This window comes from Gracilinanus agilis, chromosome 4 (genome assembly GCF_016433145.1).
Source record: "Gracilinanus agilis isolate LMUSP501 chromosome 4, AgileGrace, whole genome shotgun sequence".
Classification (NCBI taxonomy): domain Eukaryota; kingdom Metazoa; phylum Chordata; class Mammalia; order Didelphimorphia; family Didelphidae; genus Gracilinanus; species Gracilinanus agilis.
In genome coordinates this window covers 234,502,804-234,526,871 of record NC_058133.1, presented here as the reverse complement: position 1 = coordinate 234,526,871, position 24,068 = coordinate 234,502,804, and the positions used below count along the sequence as shown (strand labels likewise).

The 24,068-nt window shown below is 37.8% G+C and overlaps 1 protein-coding gene across 1 annotated transcript in view; it reads left to right on the top strand.

Annotated features, from left to right (window-relative positions):
- AFMID (arylformamidase) overlaps positions 1-24,068 on the top strand; it is a 46,738-nt gene that overhangs the window by 3,498 nt on the left and 19,172 nt on the right. The window contains exons 3-8 of the mRNA XM_044672228.1: positions 4,569-4,571; positions 19,231-19,335; positions 19,677-19,725; positions 20,405-20,490; positions 20,579-20,651; positions 21,289-21,386. Of these exons, the coding sequence (XP_044528163.1) occupies positions 4,569-4,571; positions 19,231-19,335; positions 19,677-19,725; positions 20,405-20,490; positions 20,579-20,651; positions 21,289-21,386 (414 nt within the window). The remainder of the gene's footprint in view (positions 1-4,568; positions 4,572-19,230; positions 19,336-19,676; positions 19,726-20,404; positions 20,491-20,578; positions 20,652-21,288; positions 21,387-24,068) is intronic.

Genomic DNA, 24,068 nt, shown 5'->3' with positions numbered 1-24,068 from the left:
TGACGAGTTGGATATGACCAATAACAACACTCAGCTAAGTATGTGACAAAGCAGACTTGAAACCAGCTTTTCTGAACTTCATGGTTGGTTTCACTCTAAAGTTTTTTATTTTGTTAATTTTTCTAGACATAGATGGAACTCATGGAGATATTCTGAGATGTTAAAAAACGGAGTTGATAAGCATTTTTTTTCATCCTGCCAAAAGATTTCTCCATTCCTCCCCAAAGAACAATGTTCCTACCTTTCTCCATTCTAGAAGTAACTTCTTTTCAAAAGCAGAATAGAACAGTTTCCTAAACTTGAGGTTTGGCTCATTTAAACAGGTAGAGTTAGTAAAATATTAGCTCCGGTTAATTTTCCCAGGGCGCATGGATCTGAGTTATGTTTTATTATTTCTTTTTATTCCCTGTAGTACTGAATACATGGTAAGTGTAAGCAAATATTTGTTTGGTTATATGGGTGAAAGGGAATGTGTTTTTAAATCCTTTTCTGAAGTGATAATTTCAAAATATTTCAGAAAAATATAATTCTGGCAAAAGACAAAATAGTCCAGAATAGGATACTTATTCATTTTATTTGGAGGGAAGGAAGGAGAACTGTTCACTACTGCTAGAAACCAGGCAGGAGTTGGCTTTGTGTGTTCATTAAGGCACCTGCTTCTCCCCTTCATGCTCCTAATAGAAGCTGGAGATCAGTGAGAAAGTACACAGCAAAATGAAAGGAGGGGCCAAGGTGTTATACTTATCTGCAAACTCCCATTCCCCTAGATCAGTGATTCCCAAAGTGGGCGCTACTGCCCCCTGGTGGTACTGCAGCGATCCAGGGTAGTGGTGATGGCCACAGGTGCATTTATCTTTCCTAGTAATTGCTATTAAAATTTTTTAAAAAAATTAATTTCCAGGGGGCTAAGTAATATTTTTTTCTGGAAAGGGGACAGTAGGCCAAAAAAGTTTGTGAACCACTGCCCTAGATCAATGATGGTGAACCTTTTAGAGACTGAGGGCCAGGAATGCCCCCCCTCCCCTTACCCCACACAGAGAAGGGAGAAAGTGCTCCCACTGGGCTACTGGGCAGAGGGGTGCATGATGTGAAAAAATATCATCAGGCATGGTGGAGAGGGGGAGAGCAGCTCTGCCCAAGCCCCTCTGCCTTTCTAGTAATGAATGCTGGGGTGGGGCAGCACATGTGCCCACAAAGAGCGTTCTACATGTCATCTTCAACATGTGTACCATAGGTTCACCATCTCTGCCCTAGAGGAATTTAAGCTTCTGTATCCCTAACAAACCGCCTTACACATACTATATATTTAACAATGATTTGATAGATTCTAAGAGCTGAGGGAGACACCAAGACCCTTGCTCTTAAATTTAAAATCTAGTGTGGAAAATTAGACTTATAAAAATAATTATATTAAGTAATAGAAATTTATATTTTAAAAGTTTAAGTATTAGGCAAGTTCAGAGGAATAGGTCATGCCATACATACTCAGAGATATATACACACATAGCTCACAGTCTCTTATGTAAACAGAATTGTATAGAATGTTGATTATTGAGTACAAGAATGGGAAAGCAAACCAGACAAAATTTTACACAAAAGAGAGCATTTATGTTAAGATTGCTTTGTCTTCTTTGTGTGCCTGGTACAGTCATTTAATAGGATTTGTACAGATAGAAATGAAGTAGTTGACAAGCTTGTATTCAGGCATAAGAAACTTATGAGCAAAACCACTGAGAAATTAATAAACTATTTCACAAGATCATAGTTTTCGATTTGGAAGGGACCACAGATGATTCAGACTAACTCCTTCATTTTACAGATGAGGAAACTGAAGCCTGAGGTTATCAAATGACTTGGCCAAAATTATATGCATAGTAAATATCACTAATTTTTTTAAACCCTTACCTTCCATCTTGGAGTCAGTACTGAGTATTGGTTCTAAGGCAGAAGAGTGGTAAGGGTAGGCAATGGGGGTCAAGTGACTTGCCCAGGGTCACACAGCTGGGAAGTGTCTGAGGCCGGATTTGAACCTAGGACCTCCCGTCTCTAGGCCTGGCTCTCAATCCACTGAGCTACCCAGCTGCCCCCAGTAAATATCACTATTGATGAAGTTAGTTAAAGAATTTCTTGGTGATTCCCTAGCATGCTCCTTCACTCATAAATGTATCATCTCAATGTTCATGAACTCTGAAATTCCCTTATCTGATCACAGTCTACTGACTTTTTAACTGTCCCTTTACCTTCTACTATTCAACTCAGTTCTTCATTCACACCATGACTTCCAATCTCAACTCTGTACTGTTGACTTTTCTTGAGTCCCTTATCCACATGTTACCAATTGTGCCCTGTCACAACTTTACTGTAGATCACTCTCGTGATCTGCCTCCTTTGTTTGCTGCTGACTGAAGATGGTGAAAATCACATAACCATTCTGCCTTGGTTCATTACAAATTTATTTATTTAAATAATTTGTTTGTTTTTTTAGGCCTTTACTTTCTGTCTTAGAATCAATACTGTGTACTGGTTCCAAGGCAGAAGAATGGTAAGGGCGGGGGTTAAGTGACTTGCCCAGGGTCACACAGCTAGGAAGTGTCTGAGGCCAGATTTGAACCTAGAACCTCCCATCTCTGGGCCTGGCTCTCAATCCACTGAGCCACCCAGCTGACCCCTCATTACAAATTTATGTCATAAGCTCATGATGGTGAACTGAGGGCATACAGAGACCTCTCTGTGGGCATGCTCACTTTCCCCTAGTGGAGCTACTCTCTTCCCCCCTCCACCATACCTTTACCACCCCTCTATGCTTACTCCCTCTGAGCTGAGCTCTCAGGCCACTCTCCTTCCTTCTCCCCTCCTCTGTCTGGGACTAGGGGCTGCATAGAGGTGTGTGTGTGTGTGGGGGGGTTCCTCTCTTGCCACCAGGCCCAGCCCCACCCCCTAAAAGATCTTTACTTTTTGTTCCTTCCTTCCCCACCAGCCCAATCTAGGGGTTGACCCTGCCCTCCCAAGGCTATGTGCCCTCCGCCCCCTGCTCCAACCTCCCCTCTCCCCTTTGCAGGCCAATAGGCAGTCCCACTCCCAGTACGGAGATGGTGTTTGGGGTGCACCACTGTTATGCAAATATAAACAGCCTAATAGGTCCTGAGGTTGCATCTCTGCTACAGAGTGGAACAGAGGCTCTATGAGGCTGCATTTGAATTGGACTTGACAAGGACATGTACGCTGCCTGTCCCAACCGCTGACCCTACTACCATGAAGCCTGGCAATAGCCCCCTCAATCTGTACCACACACATCCCCATCCCCCTCATGGCACAGCTAGATGTAGAGGTTGGTCCCTGTGGCAGCAGGAGGTGCTTCCCCCAGGTGTGAGCTGGTTCACCATCACTGTTATAGCCCCTCTCTGCTGCTGGGCAATTCTCTACTTTGCTAATAACTCACTATCCACAACAACTCTTCTAAAATTTTTCATCCTCCCACAAACTTCAAATTGTAAGGAGTAAAAATTAGGGTTTTGGTTGGATTAAATATTTAAATGAGTGGTTGCCAAGGAATCGAGACAATTCCTAAATCATTTTTAGTAATTTATTCATAAAATATGGGAGAGAGTGAAAGTAGAGAGATGAGAAGAGGGTAGAATAAGAAATCTAGCTTAATAAACTAGATTATGTATTCAAGTCTTGGCTTTACTCCAGCAGGGCTCTAGAGGCCCAGTTGGAAAGCCTAAAAGTCAGTTAACAAGGGTTTTAGCCACGAGGGACTTCTCCCAATCAAGGGCCCCTTGGAGGCTAGTACCTCCAGGGAGGTTAAAGGAGTCAGCCTTTTTCACTCACCACATGTAGTTCTAAGGGAGAGATTTAAGAACAGTCTCACCAAGTTTAAGGTCCCAGCCAGAGCTCTTCCAGGTCCATAAACGAACAAGAAGAGACTTACAGGAAGTTGTCACTCCTTTTTAAAAGTGCTTCTTTTTCATCACTTCCTGTGCCTTCCACCCAGTCTACATGTTCAATCACAACAGATGCTTTGCTTTGGACTGCCCAGAGGGCAGTCAGTCAATTCTGATTTGTCACCCACTCCCGCACATGTGGGTCACAGACTTCCCAACTTGTGGATTTAGTAGTGGTATTTACACCTTTGGTGACCAAATCTAAAAATGGGCAGGGTAGGTTTAATCTCATTATCACAAAACGTCTTTCCCTCCCCTCTCTCTCTGATCTCTTTCCCTACTCTTTCCTCCTTTACTCCTGTCTCACACAAAAAGAGGATCCTTCTCCTTGCCATATTCCATCCTAGTTCCATCAGCAGTTTGTTCCCTTTGACATCTCTACTTTCACTTGTCATAAGTTTCTTCATGTCTACTGGCTGCTTCTTTACTGCCTACAAAGATACCTCCATCCTCCAAAGATCTTTACTTGATCCATCTGTACTATCATCCTATACCTTTTCTGCCCTTTGTGTTTTTTTGAGAATTATCAAGGTCCTTGCTGGTTACTACGTAAGCAAACCAACACAGAACACAGACAGGTAAACTTACTTTCTTTATCCAGTCAAGTGTGGCACATACCATCAGTAGGTGATGGACATAATTCCATAAATGGCATACACATACACACATATATTCTCTCTTTCTGAGCTAACTAACCCAGAAAGAATAACAGAAGAGAAGATGTATTTCTTACAAAGCAGTTTAAGTTAAGATCAGTTAGGACATGTATTTTAGGAAAAGAAAAATAATACTTAGTTGATGAAAACACCAGAGCTAAATATAAATTTTACATTCAAATACAAGATTTCAAGAGAAGCATTAAAAGGTAAATGTGAGTGAAAAATCATAAGGGACTATAAAAGATAAAATTATTTACATTATTATATGGGAAAATGATACTTGTAACTCATGATTTTTTTCATCTCCAAGGATCTTGGAGCCTAATTAGTCAGAGAACTGGGTGTGTTTCTACCATGATTGGATGATTTTAGAAAAAAGATCAACTTTTGGTTTTATGTTATGTGCTTTTATCCATTTTTGATCAGCAGCAAACAAAGGCAGCAGATGGTGAGAGTCATCTGAACTGATTCAAAGAGGGAATAATACATGTGTACACACAGCTGGGTACATAAATTCATCTTGCCCAATAGGGAAGTATGAGGGGAAAAGGTTAATAGAAAGAAGTAAAAAAGAGAAGGATAAGTATAAGAGAATAGGATGGAAGGAAAGACAATTATCAGTCACAACTGTGAATGGGATGAACTCACCCATAAAACAGAAGAGGATATCAGAATGAATTCAGAATAATAATCCAACAATACATTGTTTATAAAAAACATACCAGAAACAGATTCACAGAGAGTTAAAGTAAAGGCCTGGAGAAGAATCTATTATGCTTCAGCTAAAGTAAAAAAGGCAAAGGTAACAATCATCCCAGACAAAGCAAAAACAAAAATAGACTTAATTAAAAAAATATAATCAGAGAAACTACATATTTCTAAAAGGTACAATAAATAAAATAAATAATAAATTTAAAAACAATAAATTAATCAATTTTAAATGTGTTGATGGCACAGCAACCAAATGGCACAGTATCCAAATTCTTTAAGAAAAAATTAAATGAGTTACAGGAGGAAATAGATAGTAAAATGATTGAACTAATAAACAGAATTATTATCTTTTGAGGGGGTGGGGAAGAAACCCAGTAAAATAGGTCAACCATTAGCTAATTTGATTTTTGATTTTTAAAATTTTCTTTATTGACACTATATTTCCCTTAAAGGATACCAGGACTCAATTCTAATTAATTCAGCAGAAATTTACTAAGTATGTTCTCTGTACCATGTTCCAGAACTTTGCCAAGTACCAGGGAATTAAAGACAAAGTTGAATAGTCTCAATTTTTCAGGGAATTTTCATTACACTAGAAGGAAAAACATCAATACTCTCCCTTTTCATTCCTGTCTCCTGGGTTCCCAGGCTTCCTTTATACATCATATCACCATATATTATCACAATCAGCTTACTTTTCCACCCTCTTTCTGAGTCAATTTCTTCTATTTTCTCTTACTAAGAGTAATTTTTGAGAAATACAGAAATCCTTTTTCCATGTAGATATATAAACCTTTTGACCTTAATGAGTCCTTTAAATTTTCTCTTTTTTATTTACCTTTTTAGGCTTCTCATGTGTCTTGTGTTTGGACTTAACATTTTTTTATTTAGGTCTGTCTTATTCCTCAGGAATGCTTGGAAATCTATCTTATTGAATATCCATTTTTTCACCCTAAAAGAATATACTCACCTTTGCTAGATAAGTGACTTTAAAGTTATAAACCCAAATCTTTTGCCTTCCTGAATATCATATTCCATGTCTTTCGATCATTTAATGTAGAAGCTGCTAGGTCCTGTGTTATCTTGATTGTAGCTCCATGGTATTTGAATTGTTTGATTGCTTAGAATATTTTTTCCTTGGCTTGGTGGCTCTTGAATTTAGCTATTATATTCCTCTAATTGTCATTTGAGGATTTTTTTTTGGAAGTGATCTGTGAATTCTTTCAATTTCAATTTTATTTTCTTATTTGAAGATTTCTGGGCTCAAATTATCTTTGATAATTTCTTGTAATATGATGTCCAAGGTTTTTTCTTGATCATGGCTTTCTAGTAGTCCAATAATTTTCAAATTGTCTCTCCTAGATCTGTTTTCTAGGTCAGTTGTTTTATAAGTAAGATATTTCATGTTTTCCTCTGTTTTTTCTTTCCTTTGATTCTGCTTCATTGTTTCTTGATTTCTCATGAAATCATTAGTTTCTAGATAATCAGTTCTGATTTTTAAGGCCTGTGTTTCCTCTGTCAGTTTTTGGTTCTCCTTTTTCAATTGGCCCATTTCTCCTTGCATCACTTTGCTTTCTTTTTGCATCACTTTCTCTTTCTCACTTTTCCTCTACCTCTCTTAATTGGTTTTTGAAGTCTTTTTTGAGTTCTTCCAGAATCTGTATCCAATCCATATTTTTTCTTTTGGATGTTGCATGTGTTTCCTTTGCTTTCATTGTCCCCTTCTGTGTCTGTACCTTGCTTCTTGTCTCCATAAACATTCTTTAGAGTTAGGTGCTTTTTTTGTTGTTTGTTCATTTTTCCCATCTAATTATAGGTAGGCTTGGGGGAATGATGTGATGGTCTGAGGGCTGTGAGCTCTGAGAGCCCCCTCCCCTTACTGATTCAGTTGACCCTTAAGATGCTGATAGCTTAAAGACTTGCCTCAGGCTTAGGTGTAAGCTTTTGATCTCACTCTGACCTTAATCAGGTCAGGGACTGTGTGGAGCTCTGCCCTGAGCTTTAGGTAAAGAGATCAGTACTTAGTACTATCAACCACCCCAAAGTGTGAACTAAGTCCCTATCTCAAGCTTAGAATTCCTGTGCTGAGGCTCCAGACTTCTCCACTGGTTTGAAATTTCAAGAGTATGGGTTGGCTTGTACCACTATTTGCCCAGGCAGGATCTCAGAATCTGGACGTTGGCTTTGGCATAGGTTACCTCAGTCAACAGATGTGGGATGGAGGAGGTATGGCTTGCTTTTCTGTCCTTGCTACAGTTTTTTGCTATCTCTGCTCTCCTCTTACCCCTGTGCCTCAGATGTTCTTTGCCTACCTATTGAGTTTTTCTTTTCTTGAAAGTTCTTTCACTTCTGTATTTGTTTTGTGGTGATACTTTAATATTAGTTGGAGAGGATTCTCATAGTAGCACGTTGCTGCTCTGGATTACTCCGACATCTGATTTTTTTTTTTTTTAAGAAAGAAAACCAAATTACCAGAATCAAAATGACCAATGGAGATGAAATAAAAGTAATTATTAGAAGCTGTTTTGCCCAACTATGCCAATAAAACTGACTATCTTAGTGAAATAGATGACTATTTACATAAATATAAATTTTCCAGATTAATAGACTTGGAAATAGAATGTTTAAATAACACTGCATCAGAAAAAAGAAATTAAACAAGTCATAAATTCATTAAGAAAAGAGACCTCAGAAACAGATGGATTTACAAGAGAATTCTGCCATTTAAAGATCAATTCCAATACTAAACAAACTATTTTTAAAAAAATAGGTAAAGAAGGAATCCTACCAAATTCCATAAAAATATGGTTTCGATACCTAATCCAAGGAAAGTTAAAACAGATAAAGAAAACTTGATTCCAATTTCCCTAATGACTTGATGGAAAAAAATTGAAATAAAATACCTGCAAGAAGATTATAGCTACATATCACACTGTTTGATTAGTTTTTTAGTTGTCTCTCTACTTAACAACTTCAGCAAAGTTGCAGAATATAAAATGAACCCACACAAATCATCAACATTGCTATATATAGCTCGCAAAACTGAACAGAAAGAGATAAAAAGAAATCCTTAATAAAGTAATTACATACTGTAAAATACGTGAGAGACTACCTGCCCCAGACACACACAGTAAGTATATGAACAGAATTGTAAAACAATTCTTCATATAAATACAGATCTAAATAATTAGAGGAATAGTAAATCTTGTGAGTATGATCAACATAATAAAAATGACACTTATTAACAAAGAAGTACTTTATAGGGCTAGAAAAAACATCTGACAGATAATTTCTTCCCTTCACTAATTTGCTTATGATATCACCCTACACATCTAAGTCATATCTATTTTGAGCATATCTTGGTATGTAGACCAGCATGACCAAACTCTACTCAGTTTCTCTTAGATTATTTTCCATTTTTCAAATAGAGCAAATTCATTGGGAGAAGCAAAAGGTCAATAATACCAAGAGAATCAATTTTTAAAAAATGATAAGGAAAGCGAACTAGCAGTATCAGATCTCAGAGTATACTGCAAAACTGTAATTATCAAAGCAGTTGTCAAAGCTGTCATACAGTAAGAATCCAGGACTGGATTTAAAGTCAAGTCTTCTTAACTCCAAGCCTCAGTGCTCTATCCACTCGCTCTATCTAGACACCTCTTCTAGCATATAGTAAGTACTTAATAGGTAAGTTTAACATTCAACAGAAAAAAATTTAATATTATTAACTGACTGACTAAAGAAAAGTCAATAAGGGATCCTTCCCCCTCCCCATCCTGATTAGAAGGAGAAGGAAATGAGGAAGGCATAATTTTTATTTTTTAAAAAATTTCATTTTTAAATATTTTTTTCATATTTACATGATTTACTCCAATGTTTATACATAAAAAGGAATAGCAAAATAACTAAAGAGATTTGGAAATAAAAGCACTTGAACCTAGAGGAATGGGGAAAAACTTCATATAGAAAGTGATACTGCATCAGAGCCTTGTAGGAAACTACAGATTCTAGAGGACAGCTGAGGAAGGCAATGCACAATAGGTATAGAGCTGTGTTGGCAAATCTATGCATGTGTGCCAGAGGGGGCTGCTCCTTTTCTCCCTCCACCATGCTTGAGGGCATTTCTCTCATCACCTGCCCTGCTGCCCAATGGGAACACCTCCTCCCTCCCCTGTATGAGGTAAGATGGGGGGGTTCACATGGGGCATCAGGGTTGTAGTTGGCACTTGGTCTCTAAAAGGTTCACCATCACTAGTATAGAGTATGTGTTCTGTGAGGGAGCAGATGCAGGATATTACATGAATGAGTTCACAAAGCAGATAGTATGACTGTAAATAATAAACGAGGAGTGACTGGGATGTTGAAAGCCTTTAAATGTCAAGCCGAACAGTTTGTATTTTATAATAAAAGTAATAAAGTGCTATTGATTTAATATTTCTTTAAAACAGTTAAGGAACATAGTCTGACCTCTATGCATTACAAAGATTACTTTGGCAGCAATATGACTAGAAGCAGGAGGTTATTTCAGTTGTTTAAATGGGAGGTAGCAAGGTGTGGCTACATGAGTTGAGGGTGAGGGAAGCATGTTAGAGGTGTTGTGGACAACTGAATGAAAGAAATTGTTCGTGGGTATGGCTCTTCTAAATGTTCTTGTTTGTGGATGACGTGTTGATAGCATCAAGCCCTAAGACATTGTAGAGCTTCCTGGAAGAGAAATGTGATCCCTCAAAAGTACTTGGCACATCCACACAAGAAAGACGAAGTGGATGAAGAATGAATGTTGTCAAGATTTTAACATGCATCCGAATAGACAAACTGACAGTATGCATATATGGAACAGACAGTATAGGTAGACAATTAACTTGGGCTAAGAATTGAAACTGAGGAAGAAGGCAGGAAGAATTATTTTTTGGTAAATTACAAAGCACTTTTGTTGACCACCCCCCCACTGCTACCAGCCCACCAGCACAATGTTTGTATAACAGCCAGAACTCATCTTTCTTTCATGGAGAAGGCAATGGAAAGGTGCATGGTGGATGTGAGAAAGCATCAACACATAATCAACAGGAAACTATAAAGGATGTCATCAAGGAATTATATAACTGAAAGACGATGCTTTGATCATATGGTAAGAGCAGTGGGTAACAGACAGAAGGCCAGAGTGCTCCACTAGTGCCCTCCCAGTATCTGGGAAAAATGAAGAAGGCCTCTAACATGTTGGCTGGACAGCCCATGTTGAACTTCTAGGAGGATATAGATAAGTCATATAAGATGATCAGGTTTGGTTTGGTTTGATATCATTTATGTAGTTGGAGAGAACTCCCAAATTGATGAGATCCCCAATATATTTGAGGGAATTAATTAAGGGAATTGTTCTACCTTTGAGGCCAGCAGAGTTGGTAAAGAAGTGAAGCACCAAATGGTGACCCAAGAGAATTTTAAGGTGTACTGTGACACTTTGATTATGAAGCTTTTTGGATCTTGGTAATAAGCTTCTCTTCTCAAGATGAAAACTTGGGCCAGAATTTTGGGAATCATTGAGAAAACTAATGATACAAGATGTTAAGTGGAGTAGATATCCATGTGGAGGATATGACCGGAGTGAGGAAATATGGCATTGAATGATGGTTATTTTTTCTTTTTTTATGGGGAAGGCATGTTATTGTCTTTTACTGCTGAATTGTGATAATTTTATTTGATGTTTATATTTTTCTTTTTTTTTATTATGCATTGGTGTGACTTTATTGATCCTATATACTAACATGTATTATGTTTGTCATTTTGGATTCCTTGATTATTATCTCTATGCAAATGACTCCCAAATCTGTATAACTGACCCTAAGCTCTCTCTTATACTCCAAACTTATAGTCAGCTGCCAGCTAGATAAATTATTCCTACATGTGTATAGGCAATTCAAACTCAACATGTATAATGTAAAACTTTATCAGTGCTCTCTCTTCCAACATACCCTCCCCTCCAAATGCCCATAGTTTTTATAGTAGGTTACACAGACTTTCCAGTCACCCAGGTTTGCAATTGGCATTTCTCACTCCCTTATTCCCTCTTCACCCCCATATCTAGTCAACTTCTATGTCTTGCCAGTTTTACCTCCATGATTCTTAACCAATTAATCCTATTCTTTCCACTTCTCTAGATCCTCTTGTCTGGGCTAGTCTAATATTCTCCAAATTGGTCTCTATATTTATAAGATTACTTTCCAATCTACCTTATCCCAAAATAATCTTCATAAAGCACAAGTCTTTATCCTACCCCTGCTCAAAATACTTCACTGGCTCCCCATTATCTCTAAGATGTAAAGGGTAAAAATTATGGTTGGACTGAATATTTAAGAGTTTTGGTCTCCAGAAATTGATTACACAATTCCAAATTAAAAACTCAAGTCAGAATGACTTTTATAGTGGTTTATTTACAAATAGGAAGAGAGAAAGTAGGGAAAATGAGAGAGAGACAGAGACAGAGAGAAAGAAAGAATGAATATATTACCCTGGCCTGGTCCAGAGGTCCGAATCAGGCAGGGCTTCAGAGGCCCCAGCAAAGGAGGGGGCACAGAGGTTAATTAAACAAGGCTTCTAGCCACAAGGCCTCCTCCAAGACAAGGGGCCTCTTTGGAGGCTACTGCCTCCAGAAAAGCCAAGGAAAGGGAGTCAGCCTTTTACTCACCCACGTGACAATCCAAAAGGAAGCAGTCTGAGGTCTCAAACCCGAGCTCCTCCAAAGCCAAGTTCAAAGGGCAGAAATACTTCACAGAAAGTTACCATCATTTTAAAAAGATACTTCTTTGCATCACTTCCTATGTCTACCTTCCAGTTCTACTTGGACAAATGGCAGCTTAAACTTTGCTTTGGACTGCGTTGTTAGTCGTTTTTGATTTGTCACTTGCTATCACACGTGGGTCATAGAACCCATTCCCCCTGTCACTTAATTCTTAAGTGGGGTGGGGTGTATACATTCCTGGTGGCTAAAGTCTAAAAAATAAATAGGAGAGAGATAATTCCATCTTCACAAAGATAAAATATAAACTTAGCTTGTCATTTAAGCCCCTCTGTGAGGCAGCATTGGTTTTGTATTTGAACCAAGGCAACAAGAACTATTTTTATATCCATCATTTGACCATCTCATATTGCAAGACTCATAATAAGTATTTGCAAAAAGAATATCACAAGCAATTGTAGTTTATAAAGCAACTTCAATGGCAGAAGATAAGGAGATAGAGGGAATTCTTTGAAGAACTCAGTAATATCCTTCAAATTTGATCAACATCTACCTTGACATTCTGTGACTTCAATGTAAAGAGATGGACAGCAAAAAAAAAAAAGTCAGAAAAATATCATTTAGAAGTAAGGAATGAGAGAATTTAAAATCCTGTAAACTATTCAGAAGCCTTACACCAACATATCATAAATTCTTTATTCAAGAAGAGAAGTTGAATGTGTTACCCTCGACTCAAAAAAAATGGAATTGATCATATCTTGTTTAAAAATTATTATTTTATCTTAATAGTCGATAAAAAGATTAGTTACTGATCAGGGGGTCATTCCTAAATTAGCTGTCAGTGTACAGCTGGACTAACTTGTTAGAAGAGAGATCAAAATTAATATAAAAATAGAAGAGGAATAAAAATGAGACGAAGATGGTGTGCAATTTAAAACTCCACCTTTACCTAGCTAATGACACCCAAAAAGGGGGAAAGGAATCATGAAATAGACCTTCATATTGACCTTAAAAATCTCCTAAAGACAGTTAATGGTATAAATCAGTTGTTATAGGGAAAAGACCAAATGAAGCTAGAAATCATTTCAGCAAGCATCAGATTGTAAAATAGTTTGTCAAATTTTTTGGAGAAGGAAATGACTGAAAAGTGACAGAGTTGCAGGAAGAGATATAATTCTGTTCCTCCATCACATCTCTTCTACAAAGATCTAGGAAATCAAAACAAAATATCAAGGGAAATAATAAAAAGAAATAGAGTCAAAGAGGGAACAGCACTTCTAGACTTCAAACTATAAAGCAGCAGTCAATAAAACCATCTGGTATTGGTTTTAAAAAATGGAAGTAGATCAATTAAACAGACTAAACAAGAGGGAATCAGAAACAATGAGACTAAATAATCCAGTAGTCAATAAAGATGGAAATATAAATTACCTAGGAAAGAACATTATTTGATTATAAATCACTAGGAAAACTGGCAGGAATTACACTTGGGCCTTACACCATATACTATAATACATTCTAAATGCATATGCTACCTTCTTATTAAAAGAAAATTAAAAGCAGATTATATACTTCTCACAGCTATGGTTAGAAAATGTATTCTTTTTATTATTTTTTAAATGCTTACTTTCCATCTTAAAAGGTATTGATTCCAAAGCAGAAGAGTAGTAAGGGATAGGCAATTAGGGTTAAGCCCAGGGTCACATGGCTAGGAAGAGTCTAAGGCCAAATTTGATCCAAGGACCATCTCTAGGTCTGGCTCTCTATTCACTGAGCCACCTACCTGCCCCTAGAAAATTCTTAACCAAATAAGGGGTAAAGAAAATTACAAATGATAAAATAGATAACTTTGATTACATGAAGCTGAAAAGCTTTTGCACAGACAAAATTAACAAATAACTAGAATAAGAAGGGAAGTGGTTGATTGTGGGGGGAAATGTAATAAGTTTGACATCTAAAATAGATAGCTACATACTGTAAGAACAACAGGCTGCAGGCTCTCAGTCTTGTTTGGGGGATTGGAGAAAAAGCAGTTGCAATTCTTTCCCTAGTCAGTTCAGGGTCTGATGAGTTTACTTGAAGAAGTAGGCCAGTGGCTTCCCTATGCGGAATGGGTAAAAACTCTCCTAACACACTGAATTAGTTGAAGGAAAGTGTATCCCTACAGGAAGAGATGTTTCTTGGTAGTGTGTGATGTTCACAGCCAAGGATAATTTGATATAATCAGCAACGCCTCACACAACTGACTCCTCTGGCTCAATTGCCACAACAGATGGAAATGGTGGATCTTTTAGGTGAAACAGCTGGCTATGTCTTCTTTGAATATTTAGCTAAAATGATTCAATCGCTATCTGACTTATATTTCTTTTAATAACTGAACGAATCAAAAGGGGAAAGAGGAGAATGAAGGAGAGAGGGATTAAGAGATCTTTACTGATAATCATTTGAAACTAGTGGAAGGCTTAACACTGGCAGGGCTATTAACACCCCCCTCTCCCCACTGTATCTTCTTCTTCCTCCGCTTAATCCTAACCAATTAAAGTAGATAAATAATCTCTTGAGGAATTATTGATGGTGTTGATTGAAGGTCTTCAGAGGTTGAGGATCAGGCTCTATAAACTGCCTATAAGGTCTTTCACTAACAGTTGTAGTCAAGTTCAGTCTGGGCCAGATATCACATATGGCTACAGGGTTTGAAAGCACAAGGAACAGCAGGTTTGAGGTTTGCTAGGCCTAGGAGTATCAAGTATGCACCACTTTCCTCCCTCTAGCTCCCCAAAACCCAAAGTGAGTCCTCTTCTTGGAGGTTCCCCCTTTTATACGCTGACTCCAACAGTCTTCAACTGCCCTTGCCTTCTTGGGGTACTGATGAATGCATCCCGATAAGATTCTTAGCTTACAATACATTCATATACACACATATATACATATAAACACATATTTAAGCATAAATATATAGGTATATAATAATAGTTAATCAACAGATAAGTGGTCAAAGGATATAAACAGTTCTCAAAAGGCAAATTACAAAATATTAACAACTACATGAAAGAATGATCCAAATCACTAACTGCAAATAAATACTCTGAGTTTTCACCTCATGCCCTGCAAATTGACAGAGCTGACAAAAAAATGGTAATATTAGTTAGAGAGGCTAGTGCATTGTTAATGGAGCTATGAATTGATACAACCATTTTGGAAAGCAACTTGGAATTATGCAAATAAATGCCCATTTCCTTTGACCCAGAGATTCCATTACTAAGCTTATACTTAGTATAAGTATATTTATTTCAAAATATTTATAGCGACACTTTTTGTGATAACAAAGAATTTGTAGCAAAATAGTTATCCATTGATTAGGAAATGACTAAACAAATTCTGATACATGAATATATAATGAAATATTACTGTAGTGTAAGAAATAATGGGGGGCAGCTGGGTAGCTCAGTGGATTGAGAGCCAGACCTAGAGATGGGAGGTCCTGGGTTCAAATCTGGCCTCAGACACTTCCCAGCCATGTGATCCTGGGCAAGTCACTTGATCCCCATTGCCTACCCTTACCACTCTTCTGCCTTGGAGCCAAAACACAGTATTAATTCCAAGACGGAAGGTAAAGGTTTAAAAAAAAAGATAATGAATGTGGTAAATACAGAAAAGTATAGAAAAATCTACATGAGCTGATGCAGAGTGAACACAGCCAAGAAAATCATATTGATGATTATAAGAAGAATATAAATGGAAAGAAAAATCATAGATACCCACACATAAATCAAAAATGAGAATAGCAAAATTATAAAGCTATATGACTTGAAAGAAATATGAAGCAACCTGTAGCTCACCCCTTCATGAAAATGGGAGGTGTACAGGTATAGCATGTGTTTTCTGACTTTTTCAGTGTATTGATCAGTTCTATAGATTTCCCCCAACTTTTTTCTGTTTTCTTTCTTTAAAAAAAGCAAATATCTTTATATGGGATGACTCTGGGAAGAAGTGGGGAAAGAAACTATGGGGGCAGCTGGATCATTGGTTTAAGAGGCAGGTCCAGAGACAGGAGGTCCTGGGTTCAAATCCGGGCTCAAGCACTTCCTAGTTCTGTGACCTAGTTCTCCTGGGCAAGTCATTTAACCCCCATTGCCTAGCCCTTACCACTCTTCTGCCTTAAAACCAATACACAGTATTGATTCTTACCCTAAGGGATTTTTAAAAAATAGAGAATTTAAAAGACAGAGATCTTTGAACAATGGGATTGTGGTCCAGCTAAGAGAATGCCATGTGGAGCATTCTAGTACCTAGAGTTTGAGAAAATATTAAGACCAAACTGTGGGGCAGGAAGCAGTTCCAAGAGGTCCTTTAATTAGTTCAGGATATGGGAACAAGTGACAGGAGTTGAACATAGGCAAAGAAATTTTTAAAAATTATTTCTTTTTGCAGATGATTTGATGGTTTCCCTTGAGAACCTTAAAAAGTCAACTAAAAAACTAAACAATTTCAGTCAAGTTTCAATATATAAAAAATCATTAGCATTTTTATTATATTGCCCAAAAAATCCAGTAGAAAAATATAGAAATAGAAATTCCATTTAAAATAACTATAGATAGCATAAAATACTTGGGAATCTACCTGTCAATATATACACAAGAACCATATGAACATAGTTATAAAAACATTTTACACAAAGACAGACCTAGATAATTGGAGAAATATTAATTGCTTATAGGTGGGCCAAGCCAATATAACAGAAAATACCACCTAAATTGATTCTCTTATTCAGTGTCACACCAATCAAACTACCAAAGAATTACTTTATAGAACTAGAAAAATTGGAAGTCATCTGGAGGAAAAAAGCTATAGAGTATCAAAGGAATTAATGGGGGGAAAAGTGGAGCCTACTCAGCATTGCCATATCTCAAACTACAAAACTATAATCATCAAAATAATTTGGTACTAAGAAATAGTTTGATCAGTAGAACAGATTAGGTATACACTATACAGAAACAAATGAGCACAGTAGCCTGGTGTTTGGGAACTTACCTAATTCTTTTAATGACCCCAAACTTCTCCCTGAAAGGTCCATTATTTTAGTTTTGGTGACATATGGATGTAGGTCATGGATCACTACAGTGTTTGAATAATTAAAGTGTAGAATCACTCCAATGTCTTTATGGATAAGTATGTGGTGCATGTGGGAAGACTGGAACACACACACACAAAAAATAAGAAAATATTCAAAAGAATTAGTGAAACAGATTTCATTAGAGAGATATGTGACCAGAAAGAAAAGATGATCTATTCATAGAAAGAGATACCTGACAACCATCTCCTCCACTGATAACAACATAATGTCAAAGAATATGAGGAAAACCCTGTCTCTATGTGAATTTATGGGAGAACATGCATAAGAGTTGTACAGGATGAGGAGGCACAAATGGGTTGCAATCTACAACATTGGATCTAGTTCCACTGGAGTATTTCTGTCTATATTCTCTGTTCTTTCATTTTGTTACCTCTGAAAAGGTGGCTTTCTTTTTCATCTTAAAAACATTTGATATCTTTTTTTGCTTCATAGTCATTTCAAAATATACTTCTTCCACTCCCCCTATCTAGTAAACCTTCCCTTGTAACAAAAAACTAAACAAAATCAACTCAAGGACTGCATCTAAAACTGCATATAATAATAATCCCTTACCTCTCTATTGAAAGGAAGAGGGTTTGTTTCTTTATAACTTCTCCAGGGCCAAGATTGCTCTTTAAGATTATATAATATTGAACTTTTATGTCCATTCTCTTCTCCCCCTCTTCCCCTCCCCCCCCGAAGCATTATGTTCAGTTTTGCTATGTAGCTTATTTTTGGTTGTAATCTTAGATCCTTTGCCTTCCAAAATATATTCCAAGTCCTTTAAACCTAAAAATTGCTAAATCTTGTGTGATCCTGACAGTGGCTCCACAATATTTAAATTGTTTCCTTCTGGCTGCTTGAAGTCTTTTCTTTTGACCAGGGAGCTTTAGAATTTATCTATATTATTCTTGAGAGTTTTCATTTTGGTCACCCATTACAATGGAAATTCCTTGAAACTCCCTTATTTGCTTCCCTAATACTTAGCATAGTGCTAGCATATAACAAGCACATAATAAATACCTTTTCTTCTCTTCATTACTAAATCACTTTACAAGAAACAGTTATTATGCTAAAGTGCAGGTTTATTAACACACATTTCTGAACCATCTCTTTGCTGTGTTATCTGCACTCCAGGCTTCTCCCACATAATCTATTTTTTCTTTGTTTTTTTAAACCCTTACACCTTCTATCTTCGAATCAATACTTTTGTATTGGTTCCAAGGCAGAAGAGTGGTAAGGGTGGGCAATGGGGGTCAAGTGACTTGCCCAGGGTCACACAGCTAGGAAGTGTCTGAAGCCAGATTTGAACCTAGGACCTCCCATCTCTAGGCCTGACTCTCAATCCAGTGAGCCACCCAGCTTGCCCCTTCTCCCACATAATCCGAAATTTGAGCCCTGGAATATTAGCACCAGATTGAGCAATCAATCAATCAACAAATATGTGTTCATCATCTACAATGTCCCAGACACTTGCTAGATTCTGATGTTACAAACACAAAAACTGAAAAAGTCCCTCTTGACAAAGAAATTAATGGGTGATACAACAAATATACGTTAAAATATATACAGCCTGACTTGTAGAATGCAACAGGAAGGGTAATGTCACTAAATAAATATTTGTTAATTAATGTCCCATAGTCACCATGTAGTTAGTATTCAAAGAATACCTGTTAAATTGAAAAGCTGTTTCTCAAATGATAAAAGTATTACTGAGCCCCTGAATTTCATTATGAACGTATAGCTATTTTATTAGACTTCCCTAGGCAGAACCAGTTCAGCCAAATCCTAATTGTTCAGGCCAAGAGGCTATCAAGTTGACATACAAAATTACTAAGCTTAGAGAAACACCTACCCCTTTGCAGTATCCCGCCCCCCAAACTGACTTAAAGGACAGGATTGAGAAGGAGAAGATGAAAATTACTCTCTAAAGGTGACATCAAAGTTTTTGCCTGAACAAGAAATGAGTGCAGATCTCATATGAAGTATCTGACCTGCAATATATTGGCACAGAAAGAATTGAGATTAACTGGTTAACAAGAGATTTTTCTTCTTGTATTTCTGGCATAGCCACTAAGAAAGCCCAGGCAAGGGAGCAGAATCTACTTGGTGTCACTTATGGAGATGGTGATGGTGAGAAACTCGACATATATTTCCCTACCAAGGCCTCTGCAGGTAAATTGAGGGGGCAATGTAGGTAGAATTTGCTAGGGTACATATTTAATCTAAATATAAGGAAAAATATTTATCATAATTTGTTCAAAAACTCAATGGCCTTCAAGTGGAGGATGATGACCACTTATAGGGGATGTTATATGGGGAATGCTTACCTAAGTGCTGGTTGAACTAGGTGATTGCAGAAGTTATTTCCACTTCTGAAATTTTGTGATTCAAAGCTACGGTCTATTTTAAATCTCTGGGCTTTCACTAACTTGCTGAAAAAATGAGGGAGTTGTACTAATGATGCTCATTCATGTGTCTTGAATCACATGTGTGTGTGTCTGTATTTCTTACAGAGTTGCCTTTTTTCCTGTTTATTCATGGAGGATATTGGCAAGAAGGAAGGTAAGCCAGAGAATATATTTTTCCATTTAGAAGTTGGTGCAGTGGATAGAGTATTTGACCTGGAGTCAGAAAAACCTGTGTTCAAATGCAGCCTTAGAGCCTTGCTAGCTGCATGGCTTTGGGCAGGTCACTTAACCTGTCTCAGTTTACTTATCTGTAAAATGGTGATAATAATAGCATTTACTTCCCAAGGTTGTTGTGAAATAATATTTGTAAAGTGCTTTGAAAACATTGAAGTCCTTTGTAAATGTTATTATTATCATTATCATAGAAATTGGAGGAAAGGAGGACTATCCTTCTTTCCCTAGGTTATGGCAGTCTTCCTGACTTAGAGAGAAAGCTAAATAGAGAAGATGTTTGTGAGGACACTCTAAATTCAAAGAATTAAGATGGAAGCAGTGACTTTAGCTGTCCTTCACCCTTTTCCTGAGCCCTAAAAGACACAATATGCTAGAGAGAAGGATAGACTAAACTCTGCAAACATAGAAAAAGACTCTAACTTTTGTCTCTGTAACCCTATGTCTAACATAGTTGATACTAAATAAATGTTTGTTAATTCATTTCTTGCTTCAGGTAAAACCAGAACAAACATGACAGAGACATCAAATGGGTAGTACTACTTGCCTGGACAACTTGCTTCCAGGTAAACAGGCAATGTTGGGTGTTTTTCCTTTCCTAGTAAAGACTATTCAGCCTTTATGGTTGCCCCATTGACTGCAGCAGGAATAGCAGTGGCTGTAATTGCTTATGACCTTGCCCCAAAAGGTAAGTAAGTGAATTGAGGGGAAAGCATTTGAGGGTTAGAAGAATGTCCTAGTCCAAAGCTTAAGCATCATTTGTCATTTCTGTACAGGTAATATTGACCTGATGCTGAGCCAGGTGAGGAGCAGTGTCCTATTCATCCAGAAGCAGTATGCATTCAACAGGTGAGTGATTGCAAGAGACTTACATCTTGCTGGGTAGCATCAGGAGGAATGTCTGGGTAATAGCCAGAGGAGAGAAGACTTACTTGTTCTTTTAGAAATGTTAAATCAAAAAATTTTAGTTAGGTGTTTTTAGAAAACCATTTGTTTGTTGGATTAAATATAATTTGTAATATTGTTGTAATTTTAGATTAAATAAAGAATGCTGTGAGGCTCCCCAGCTCTTTCTGTTCTTTTTTTTTTTAATATTTTATTTTTTAGAAAAATTTTCCATGGTTACATGATCTTGTTTTTACTTTCCCCTTCACCCCCCTTTAACCTCTCCCCCCAATATCCAATGCACATTTCCACTGGTTCTAACATGTGTGATGAATCAAGACTTATTTACATATTATTGATAGTTGCATTTGTGTGGTTGTTTAGTGTCACATCCCCAACCCATGTCCACATCAACCCATGTGTTCAACTGGTTGTTTTACTTCTGTGTTTCCACTCCCGAAGTTCTTCCTCTGAATGTGGGTAGTGTTCTTTTCCATAAATCCCTCAGAATTGTCCTGGGTCATTGCATTGCTGATAGTACAGAAGTCCATTACATTCGATTTTACCACAATATATCGGTCTCTGTTCTAATTCACTGCAGGGGAATTTATCTATGTGGACATTCAGCTGGAGCTCACTTGACCTCCATGGTGCTCTTGACAAATTGGGCTGAACATGAAGTCATTCCAAACATTAAAGGTATCTGTGTCAATTTTTCACCTTGTGAGCACTAAAAAAAAAAAACCAATGATTTTTTGTTTTACATTTTTGCACATGTAAAATCTATATACAATTGCTTGCTGTCTCAAAGAGGGAGGAGGGAAGAAAGGGAGGGAGGAAGAGAATTTGTTCAACATTGAAAAAATACTGAAGATTAAAAATTGTTTTTATATGTAATTAAGGAAAAAACAAAATGTTATTTTTTAAAAGTACAATTGTGCCAAAAATAATATAACAAGGACAAATTAAATAAGTAAGAAAACAATGCAAAAGCTTTAAAGTCTCCAGGTTCCGGGTTAAGATGGCGGCAGAGTAAGAAGCAGCTCTTAACCTCTCCTGACTGAAACACACAAAACTCCTCAAGGGGACATAAAAACAAGTCCAGACGAACGGAGGAACCCCACAACAGGGCACAGTGTGGAAGGTACTTGGAATCGAGGCATTTCCATGCTATAAAGGGGTGAAACAGCTCTCACTAAATCGCGGGCTGAGCAACCACCCCACCCCCACCCCCTCCACACACAACACCTATAGCACTGAAGCCAGCTAAAAAGAAATAGAGCAAGTTTGGGGCACCCATTGAGTCATTGGCAGCTCTGGGGCCTGTTCCTGAGAGCAGCAAGATTTGGGACCCCAAAAAGCAAAGAACGCACCCGAAATCTGAGTGCGGGCTTAGGGCGCAGAGCACGGGAGCAGAGCTCTGGCGAGCTCAGAGCTCAGGCTCCGAGGAGGCGTGCGTGGAGGCAGACACAGCCACAAGCTAAAGCTCTGAAACCTTGAGTGGGGAACCAGCGTGGACGGGTGTACGACTGTGGAAGCAGCGCCCTGAGACTTGTAAAAAACCTCCGGCAGAGGATCAAGCAAGGGGATCCACCAGGGGGCTTGACCGCGGACAGACCCTGAGCGCAAGGATAAACCTGAGAAGCTGCTGGGCTAATGATGGCTACCCAGTCTCAGGAAGTTCAGAAGAGAAAGATTAACAACAAGAAAAAGAAGTCTTTAACACTCCACAACTTTTACACAGAGAAAATCCAGACAACCGAGCAAACAGAGGAGGAGAACAAACAAGCATCCGGACCCTCCTCAAATAAGGAAAACTCCTCACAAGCTATGGAAGTGTTCAAAACTGAGATTTTGAGGAAAATGGAAGAGATCTGGCAAGAAAATAACAGTTTAAAAGGTAGAATCTTGCAACTGGAAAGTGAGGCTCAGAAACCAAATGAACTGATAAGCAAATTGAACACCAGAAATGACCAGATTGAAAAGGAATACCAGAAGCTTATAGCCGAAAACCAGAAGATTATAGCCGAAAACCAAAAGATCATAGCTGAAAACCGAAAGATTATAGCTGAAAACCAGTCCCTAAAGGCTAGAATTGAGCAGCTAGAAGCTAATGATCTCTCAAGACAACAAGAACAAATAAAACAGTCAAAAGACTGAAAAAATAGAAGGAAACATGAAATATCTCAATGAGAGAGTGACAGACCAAGAAAACCGGTCTAGAAGAGACAATTTGAGAATAATTGGTCTTCCAGAAAAACCAGAAATTAATAGAAACCTTGACTCCATACTAACAGAAATAATTCAGCAAAATTGCCCTGAAGTCCTACAACAAGAGGGCAATATAGACATTGAAAGGATTCATAGAACACCTGCGACATTCGATCAAGAAAAGAAAACACCCAGAAATATAATTGCCAAATTCAAGAGTTTCTAAGCAAAGGAAAGAATCTTACAAGAAGCCAGAAAGAAACAATTCAAATACCAAGGAGCACCAATCAGGATCACACAGGATCTGGCAGCCTCCACGCTAAAAGATCGCAAGGCTTGGAATACGATATTCAGAAAGGCAAGAGAGCTGGGCCTGCAACCACGGATCAACTACCCATCAAAATTGACTATATATTTCCAGGGGAAAGTATGGGCATTCAACAAAATTGAAGAATTCCAGGTATTTGCACAGAAAAGACCAGGACTAAATGGAAAGTTTGATATCCAACCACAAAAATCGAGAGAAACATGAAAAGGTAAATAAGATACAGAGGGGAAAGAAAGAAAACTTATAATTTTTAAATTTGCCTTTTTAAGGGCCTCAGTGAGATCTAATTATCTGTATTCCTATGTAGAGAAATGTTATGTATAATTCTCCGTAGTGAACTCTATTCACTATTATAATATTCACTATTATAGTAATCAGAAGAATAATTCACAGGGTGAGGGTGGAACACTAAATAATCAAAGATGACATGGGGGATGGGAAAGAGGGGGTGAATAGCAGGGGACACCAAGAGAAACTTGAGTGAATAAGAAAATAGGATATTCTATTATACACAAAGAGGGCATGGGAGGGAGAGGGGACAAATACTATGATAAGAAGGAGAGGAAGAGAGCATTAAGAGGTAATAATCAAACCTTACTCTTAGTGTAATCAACCCGGAGAGGGAAGAGTAGCTATACTATCCATTAGGACATAAAACTCTTATCTAACCCTTCTGAGAAAGTTAGAAAGGATAAACCAAGGGGAGCAGGGGAGTGGGGAGGTCAAAAAAAGGGAGGGGAGAAGAGGGAGGGAATTCATAAGGCCATTAAAAACAAAAAGAGGGGGGTAAATAAAGGAGGGGGTAGAAAGGGAAGTTAATCAAGGGAGGGGATAAGGGATAG